Consider the following 10,030-nt stretch of genomic DNA (forward strand, 5'->3'; position numbering starts at 1 on the left):
AACATCTTTGCAGTAGGTTGGAGTTTTCAAAGCAGTTAGGCTGCCCTTTTCTTCTTGTACTCCCAACCTGCAATTTTGGTCTTTCTGGAAATTGCAGGTTCCTGTTTCAATTGCTCTCTGACTGGACGTTCAGAAGAGTGTAGCCTATTTTATTTTATTTGGCCAATATCCAGTCAAATAATGTAGCCCCGGCCCCGTAAAGTGCAGACCATCCCACTTACAGATCAATGTCAGACCCACTAGTTCTAAAATGCATTTTGAAGCAGACAAATAGCCAGATAATGAGGTGGTGAATAATAGCAGATGCCCAGAGGTGAGGCAGGAGGAGGAAACATGGTTTGCATTGGGATTGGCAGAAAGATGTGTTTCAGAGGGCAGGGATTACTGAGTAAAAGCATATTGCCAAAGAACAGTAGTCCAAGTGATAAGTCAGGTCAGGCCAAGTCCTGGAGACACACAGAATAACTAAAAATTTTTTGAAAAGAATGAAATCACCAAAATTTCTAGGCACAGTGGTGAACAAAAAGAAAGAGATCAACTTAGACTTGCTCCAAAGCTCACATAACCAAGTTCTTCATGCGCAGAGAGATATTTTGTTGTCTGCCCCCTTGAACTGCGCAGTAAGATAGGCCAAAGAAAAGCAACAGATGCCCTGTGAAAAGGTTTGAGTTCTCATATGGTTCTACTACTAATGGGTTGTAGCTCCCTGCCCCAGTTCCAGTCCGCAACATCAGTTTTTCACTTTTAGACAGAGAAGGCTGCTCTCAACAGATGCTTTTGAACTCATTTTTTGAGTTACAGAATCTTCATATAATCTAAGCTTGGGAGTCCATAGAAGAAGGTAGGCTCTTCTCAGTTCCCCAGGGATGAATACTGCAAAAGAGGGTTTCTGGGAGCAGTGATGGAAACAAGAGTAATTTTTTCAGATGATTTTCAGTCAGAACTCTCAATCTCATTTTGCTTACTAATTAGCATAATCTAGCGGTACAAATAAGCAGGTTAATAGCTAGATGTATAGTAAACAAGTAAATGGAAAGAAAGATGCTTGCATGAATACCTCTACAGGGTTCTCCATTACTTCATTATTAAGCTTTATACACAACAGAATAAAGGCAAAATCAACTTGCTCACATTCTTTGCATTATTTTTTTTTTCTCTAGATAATTTTACCATCTTAAGGATATTTACGAGCAAATGGTTCCGGAGGCAGGGGTCAAGCAACAAAGTTCGTGGGTCTCCTGCTGGGGTCGTCCCCTCACCAAGGCAGTGGCTTCCGAACACCTGCAAGCAGTCATCCTCAGGCTGCTCAGTTCGGAAAGGGCACCATGTGCCAGATGATTGCCCAGAACTTTGGCCCGCAACACTTCTCCAGCGGCCACTTCTTGTGGGAGAACATCAAGGCCAGCACGGAAGTTGGTGATATGGCCAAGCAATACCTAGAGAAAGGCCATTTGGTCCCACATCATGTTATCACACGCCTGATGCTCTCGGAACTGGAGAGCAGGAGTGGCCAGCACTGGCTTCTGGACGGTTTTCCAAGGATACTAGTGCAGGCTGAAGCTCTAGAAAAAATTTGTGACCTGGATCTAGTGATCACTTTGAACATTCTGTTTGAGACATTGAATGATCGATTCAGCTGTCGTTGGATTCACCCTCCCAACGGAAGAGTGTATAACATGGACTTCAACCCACCTCATGTACATGGAATTGATGACATCACTGGTGAATCATTAGTCCAACAAGAGAATGCTAAGCCTGAAGCAGTTGCTGCCTGGCTAAGACGGTACAAGGACACTGTAAAGCTAGTCATTGAGCTATACAAGAGCCGAGGAGTGCTGCACCAGTTTTTGGGGATGGAGATTAATAAAATCTGGCCTTACGTTTACACGCTTTTCTCAAACAAGATCACACCTATTAAATCCAGACAGGCATACTGAGCTTGCTCAGTGGAAGAACCAGGAGGATGTGGTCATTCATTCAACTGCGTGTAACATTAGTGCCGTGTCCAACTTAGAAGGTAGCTGTGATAGCTTGCAGTATCTTTTCCAGTTTACATGTTGAAGTGATAAGAAAATTAATTGAATAGAAAGAGCTCACAAACCGGCCCTCCTGCCTTTGAAGTGTCTCCTTCCACATGTGGCCAGCCCTTACCAAGGAAGCAAGAATAGGCTGGAATTGAAGGGGTGTGGAACGTGAGCTCCAGCTGACTTCTGACGGCCATCTTGCGGCCATTGCAGCCTGCTTTTACCCACAATGGCGGTACTTCCTGGTTTTTCCCATACCCCGTGGCTGTTGAACCACGTATGTGATACATCCCAGGCTTTGCCTCAGTACTCGCGGATGTGTTGTCCTAATGACAATGGAATTGAAGCTATTGCTCTGAATGGGTGATTCTCTGATTTTGTGTGTCGACAGGTTGTTTTCCCGAGTAAGAGTGATTCCTTCTCAGCATCCATGCTCCAAAGAATCTGTTTTTTGGAACCTTTGGATTAAAGCATTTTGACTAATAATAATAATAAAAAGGATATTTACATGTGCCCCACAGGAAGGGGGAAGTTTTTTCCCAAAAAAGTTCAAATGTAACTAGCTTACTTTTTTGATTTTTTTGTTTTTATTGGAAAGACAGATTTAAAGAAAGAAAAATTTTCCATGCATTGGTTCACTCTCCAATGATCACAATGATCAGAATTGAGCCAACCTGAAGTCAGGAGCTAGCTGTCAGATACCTCCTGTTTCTGGACTGGGTTGTTGCATTCTGCATTCTGATCTTCACTGGATCTATCAAGCTTTGCCTGATTATCCATGGTAATTAATTGTCATCACATTATAAATATACTGTTATATTTGTTTTCAGCTATCATGAAGACAAGTTGACTTTAAAAAAAATTTATTTATTTTTATTGGAAGGGCAGATATACAGAGAGGAGAGACAGAGAGGAAGATCATCTATCTGATGATTCACTCCCCAAGCAGCCACAATGGCTAGAGCTGAGCCAACCCACCAGGAGCCAGGAGTCTCTTCTGGGTCTCCCACATTGGTGCAGGGTCCCAAGGCTTTGGGCCATCCTCGACTGCTTTCCCAGACCACAAGCAGGGAGTTGATGAAAAGCAGAGCCACCAGGATTAGAACTGGCACCCATATGGGATCCCGGCTCATTCAAGGTGAGGACTTTGAGCCACTAAGCTATATATCACACCGGGCCAGACAAGTTGACTTTTTTTTTTTTTTTTTTGGAGTAGGTTAGTTCAATGACTCTTTTTTTTTTTTTAGTTTAATGACTCTTAATGCAAATATAATCACCACAAATAGGAAGCAGAAGAGTTCCTCTCCCTCCAAAAGCTGCCTGCATTTCTCTAGCCCCTAGTAACCACTAATCTGTTCTTCAAAACAACAATTTCATTGAAATAAAATCATACAGTATGTACCTGTAAGTGGATTTTTTTCTCTCAGCTTAACATATTGTAGATTCAGCTAAGTTATGCATATCTCAATACTTCATTTCTTTTTATTACTGAGTAAAAATACACATGTATATTGATAGATCCTCCATGTGCTGGATCACTACTGGCCACAGTCCAATCTGGGCAAGCTGAAGCTAAGCCCTAGAAACTTGATTCATGCTGGATGCCCACAGAGTGACAGAGGCCCACGCACTTGGGCCATTGCTCACTGCTTTCCCAGGCACATTAACGGGAAGCTGTCTTGGAGGAAGGGCAGCAAGGGTTTGAATGGCTGTCACCAGAGAGTGACTTAATCTGCTGTACCGCAAACCTGCCCCCCAATAAATTCTCTTTTTTAAAGAATATGTTTGTCCATGCTTAAAACAGCTGCTTTCTTTTCTCAATTTTGAGTGCTGAGATTCTTTTAGGTATTTTGGATGCAAGTATTTTGGCTCATTTTTGTACTCCGTAAATATGTCTTCAAAACTATAGCTTGTCTTTTATTCTTTTAACAAAATATTTGAAGCACATTTTTAGCAAATTTCAAATAACTCAAATTTGTTATTTTTTTTAAAGATTTATTCATTTTTATTACAGCCAGATATACAGAGAGGAGGAGAGACAGAGAGGAAGATCTTCCGTCCGATGATTCACTCCCCAAGTGAGCCGCAACGGGCCGATGCGCGCCGATCCGAAGCCGGGAACCTGGAACCTCTTCCTGGTCTCCCACGCGGGTGCAGTGTCCCAATGCATTGGGCCGTCCTCAACTGCTTTCCCAGGCCACAAGCAGGGAGCTGGATGGGAAGTGGAGCTGCCGGGATTAGAACCGGCGCCCATATGGGATCCCGGGGCTTTCAAGGCGAGAACTTTAGCCGCTAGGCCACGCCGCCGGGCCCTCAAATTTGTTATTTTTTCATCATTCATTTGGTGTCACATCTCTGAATTCTTCATATAATTTCTGTGCATGAAGATGATTTTACACTGTTTCTAATAGTTTTTGGCTTCACATTTAGATATATGGTTTTGCTTTTAAATTTGCTTTGTTTCAATTGACTTAATTATAAGTTTTATGCTGTACAGTATGATATTTCACATACACTATGTCATGATTAGATAAGGGCAACTGTATATTCACCTTCTAAAATATTTATTTTTCTTTGATTCAATAAAAGATCAGTGAGTCGCTATTTTCAAATATGCATTGAAGTATTGTGAAATTTGCATAGTCCTCTTACTGTGCTACAGAGCATTAGAAGTTACAGCTATTTCTAGTTGAAATAGCAACAGAGAGCTTGGTTTGGTTCGGTTTTTTGTTTATTATGTGCAATGGTTAATGAACCATTTGCTAAAATGCCATCCTATATTAATCTATTTTAGCATTTTGGCTAAAAGCAGAGTTGCCGGGGCTGGGCATTGTGAACAGCACATTGGGCCATCAGTGGAACAATCATTTGCAACATCGGAGTCCCTAGGATTGTTTCTTATTCCTGCTTCTCATTCATATTCTTGTCAACGTACATGTACCTGGAAAGGAGCCGTGATGGTTCAAATACTTGTGCTCCCCAGTCCTGAGAGACACAGATGGAGTGCTTGGCTCTTAATTTTGGTCTGATCAAGTCACAGTTATTGAGGATATTACAAGAAGAACTCTCTTTCTTGCTCTTTTTTCTCCTTATTAGTTTGCCTTTGAGATAAATAAAAATTCACAAAAATAAACATAAAGCAGCCATATTCATATGGGTCCCTTTTTTCCTCCAATGGTATGTACACTGCTCTTTTACAGTATCACACTGTGCTTGCTTTAGATTTACTTAATTCCATTTTTTTTCTTTTTTTTTTAAGGTGGAAATGTGGTTTATTGAATCCTCAAGGTCTTTCTTCTATTCAATATAAGCTTTTAATGCTATAAATTTCCCTCTAACCACTGCTTTAGTTATATTCAAAAACTGTTCCTAGGATGTATTTTCAATTTCATTCAGCTCAATACATTTTTTAATTTCCTTTGAGATGTCCTCTTTGACCATGGATTATTTAAAAGTGTGTTTGATTTTAAAGTGATTGGAGATTTTTCTGTTATCCTTTTGTGATTGATTTCTGGTTTAATTTCATTACCATCAGAGAACATACTTCCTATGACTTCAGCTCTTTTAAATCTATTATGATGTGTTTTATGATGCAGAATATGATTTATCTATGGTTTATGTTTCATATGCTCTTTAAACAATGTATATTCTTCTGGTTTGGGATATAGTGTTCTATAAAAGTTATGAGATCCAGTTGTTTGGTGGTGGTGTTCACTTTTCTGTATCAAGTGTTGTATTCATCTGCTTTTTGTTACTTTAACTAAAATACCTGAGGAGAGTTTCTTTGAAAAAAAAAAAAAGGTTTATTTCAGTTTATAGTGAAGATTGCAGGATCTGGCAGCCATATACTCCGGATTCTAGAGAAGGCTGATTGCATTGGGTGTGGTAGCAGTAACCATGTGAGCCAGAGTGCAGGGAGAAATCCTAGGCTGAATTTGAACTAAAATATTGAAACCTCTCACAAGAATCACCCTGCTAGGTCACCCCTAATGACCCAAAGGCTTTTCAGCTCCATCTCTCAGATTTCATCATTAGATCAAATCTCCACCATTAGTTAATGAACCACTCACATTCAGATATTGAGGTTTAAACATCTGTGTGAGTTTGGGAGATAAGTCTTAACCCTTAAGTGTGCATGGACATTTTTGATAAAGATCAAGGAAGTATTTACTTATACATGTGACATATAATCTCTGCTACATATTCTTTTATTTTCTTGAAACCTTTAGAAAACAGAAAATGATTCTTCACCTGTGTAAAGAGTATGGCTCAACACGGTCCATGAGTCATAGTTGTTTAGCCCATGTACTTTCGTTGTTTTAGTAAGTAATTTAGAAATATTTATTCAGGTGTGGGTTTTATAGTGAGGCACGTTATATCATTGCTTGAAATGCCCAAATCCCACATCAGAATGATGATTTGAGTCCTGGCTACACTGTTTTTGATCTGGGTCCCCACCAAAGAATTCAGGAAGCAGCAGATGATGCTTCAAGCGTGCAAGTCGCTGCTACCCACAAAGACCTCAACGGAGCTCCTGACTCTCAGCCTTGTTTTGGTCAAGGCCAGGCTTTTGCAGTCACCAAAAGAGTGAACTAATGAATGAAGGCATCTCATCACATCCCAAAACACTGCTTTCAAAACAAATGAATCTTTAAAAGAAAATGTACATCTAGGACTTACTATTCAAAAACAGAAACTACATTTAACCAAGTAGAAACAGCAAATTTCCAGCAAGTGGATAGAATTTAACTTAGTTATCCAAATCTAGAGGGTGCCTGACGTTCACACTTAATCTCAGCTCACAGGAAATAGTGAAATAAAGAAATCCTAAGTAGAAGGAGAGGCACACTGCCAAAACTGAAAAAATTAACTCGTCTACAGAGAAGCTAGAGACTTGGAAAAGTCGTATAGGTCCTTGGGGGCCAGCATCACAGCTAGCTCCTCCATTTCCAATCCAATGCTTTTCTTATGGCTTGGGAAATTAGGGGAGGATGGCTCAAGTCCTTGTGACCCTATGTGGGAAACCTGAAGGAAGTTCCAGGATGGCTTCAGACCAGCTCAACTCCAGCCATTGGGATCATTCTGGGTGTGAACCAGCAGATGGAAGATCTCTCTCTCTGCCTCTATCTCTGTAACACTGCCTTTTAAGTAAAAATAAGACAATTGATAAAGAGAAAAAAAAATTCTTCTATCCCCTAACCAAGGGAAAGAAAATATTTAGGCATCTGTGGAGATGCACTCATGTTTTACATCCTTGTGAATTCTCTAATAGTTGTGCTACTGAAAAAAGATGTTAAATTCTTCAATCAAAAATACCAATACATTGTATTTATGTATGCCACTGTAAAGTGGTTTTTGTTATCTATAACTTCCCATTTCTGAGGCTACTTACACAGTTTGAATGGGTCCCTTTTAATTTTTCAATTGTGTTTTGATTAGATGTCATTATATAGTCTTTTGCGTAATTACTCAGGGGACTTTTTCTGTTTAGAGCTTGCCAATTTTCTTCAATCTGTAGACTCAAATTTTTCACCAAATTGAAATAAATGGCACTTTGGCATAGCAGGTTAAGCCACTGCTTGAGACACTGACATCACTTGTGGGAAACTCTTTCATTTCCAGGCCCCTCTACCTCAATCCAGTTCTTTGCTAATAGTCTGGAAAATAAAGCCAAAATGGCTCGAGTGATTGGGCCTCTGTCACCTATATGGGTAACCTGAATGAATTCTTGCTTCTTGGCTTCAGATTGACCCAATACTGGCTGTTGAAGCCATCCAAGGAGTGAACCAGTGTACAGAGGATTTTCTATTTTTCCTCAAACCTCTCTATAACACCAATGCCCAAAATAAATAAACACATCTTTAAAAATAGAGTAAATGTTTGACTTTTGCGTCTTCAAATATCTTTATTCAACACTGTGTGCTTTTTCTCTTCTTTAATGTGATAAGACTAGTGAAACAAATACTGACTGCTTCATTTTTAATCTCACAAGTTTCTAAGCTTCTATGTATTAGTTAAAGCCCCTTTTCTCTGTATGTTTTCCACATTGGATCATTTCATCATCAAGTCCAGCAACTCTTCCATCATCTCTATTCTGTTACACCTATTCACGGATCTTTCCAAAATTGATGGACACTATTATCATTTTTAAGCTTTCTGTAACTTCTTTTTATATCTTCTATTTCTCACAACTTTTTCTTTGTTCCAGTGATTTCAAAATTTCTCACAATCTTTTGCTAAATAATTTTTATAGTAGCAGATTGTGAGGAGCGAGTTGCTGAAGAAAGCCCCACGGTGGCAGCTGCGGCCAATAACCCAGAACCGGCAGCTGCTCTGCAAAGTGGAGAGACGGGAGCTGGTCTTGCCAGCAGGTGAGGCAAATTTGCCTGTTCTCCAGGGACTGGCCAATCAGGTAGCACCCAGTGGACCCACGGGAAAAAAGGATATATAAGCAGCCCATTTCAGGCGGGACAGAGAGAGCTACAGGGAGCTACAGAGGACAGAAGGACGGAAGGACGGGACAGACGACAATGATGAAGACGAAGAAAGACTGGTTGGAAGTAAAGTGGCTCTTGAAACAGAGCCTGGAGTGTCGGGTGATTTCTTCCACGGGTACGGGAGACCCCGGGAGACCCCGGGAGACCCCGATAGCAGATTTAAGATGAAGGGCAGGTAATTCTAACATTGATGTCACTTATTCTTTAATATCTATCCGTTATCTTTTCTCTACAAAATTTGAGATTTTCATCTTTTGACAGATACGGATTTTACCCACAAATGTTGAATATAATACTATGAGACTGTCTAAACGCTGTGAAGGATATTGCTGTTTTGTTTTTGTAACAGTTGATTTCCTAAGATTCAGGCTGTAATTTGAGATCACATTCTATGAACTATTCTTCAGCACAAGTTCAACTTTGATGCCATTGCAAGAGCCAGTCTGAGACCTGAGCAATGTTCTATGAAGTCATTGCTCAGTTCTTTTGTATCTGCCTGTGGTCAGATTCATGCATGCATGGCTAACAAGGTGATCCCAGGAATTCTGAAATGGCATCAATGGGCAGTTTATTGATGGGGTACTTTACCTGACTTCCCCTGACACAACTCTCTTGTATTTTCTTTATTTGTGAAGCTTTTCTATTTTGGGTTCTCTGGCTGGGAAGTTGAAACTAGTTTTTTCATTCTGCAATACATTTTACAACTTCGCTTACATCAGGCGTGAGCTGTAAGAAGAGTGACAGAAAACCATGTAGAAAGTGTTGGCCTCCACCATCTTAAAACCACTGAATAGAATAAAAAAATCACTTAGGATTTTGGCTCCTATGGGTTTGCATCCAAAATACAAACAATAAAACAAACAAAAAAAGCCCAAAAGGAAGGAATGTCTACATTCTCTGTCCATTACTTGCCTTCCTCTACTTTTTGGGCCAGAGGTCAAATGCTTTCAACAGAGGTTCCTGAAACTGAGTAGAACTCAGATGCCTGCTTCTTGGTTTTCAGAGCGCTAGACTCTGAAGGAGAAAAGATAAGTTACTTTGCTGCTTCCGTAATACTCAGAATTCTGTTCTTCTTCCCTAATTTACACCTGCTGCCATGAATTTTTGAAATTCCTAAAGTTATTGCATTGTGTTCATTCTGTCTTAGCCTAAAAAGGAAACTATGTCAATTCTTCATAGCTCTTCTCGTTATCTTACTTAATTCAATCTACTTGTTTTCTCTGACTTTCCATCATTTCTTTCACCTAGCATGAGATCTCCATGAGAGCTAGGACATCATCTAGTTCATCCCCCACTGCACTCTCATCACCAACAACAGTGCCTGGCACATAAGTTTCCTTAATATTTAGAAACAGGTAAGCCATGAAAGGTAACTCAGAGTGTGTGATCATAGCATTGGATAGGCACAGCGAAAGAAGGAAAATTTCCATGCCATTGGGCATGGCATAAGAAACAGTAGAGAGGTAGCAATTATTTTGAAAGACAAAGGTTAACCGTTTTTTTCTGAAC

The 10,030-nt window shown here is 40.0% G+C and overlaps 1 protein-coding gene across 1 annotated transcript; it reads left to right on the plus strand.

The window, feature by feature from the left end:
- The first annotated feature begins 1,319 nt into the window (after positions 1-1,319).
- Positions 1,320-1,958, plus strand: LOC131479598 (adenylate kinase 4, mitochondrial-like). Its single transcript, XM_058660910.1, has one exon. It carries the CDS (start codon positions 1,326-1,328, stop codon positions 1,935-1,937), a length of 612 nt encoding a protein of 203 aa, XP_058516893.1. The 5' UTR covers positions 1,320-1,325; the 3' UTR covers positions 1,938-1,958.
- Positions 1,959-10,030: the final 8,072 nt, after the last annotated feature.

Source organism: Ochotona princeps, chromosome 2, assembly GCF_030435755.1.
Source record: "Ochotona princeps isolate mOchPri1 chromosome 2, mOchPri1.hap1, whole genome shotgun sequence".
NCBI lineage: Eukaryota > Metazoa > Chordata > Mammalia > Lagomorpha > Ochotonidae > Ochotona > Ochotona princeps.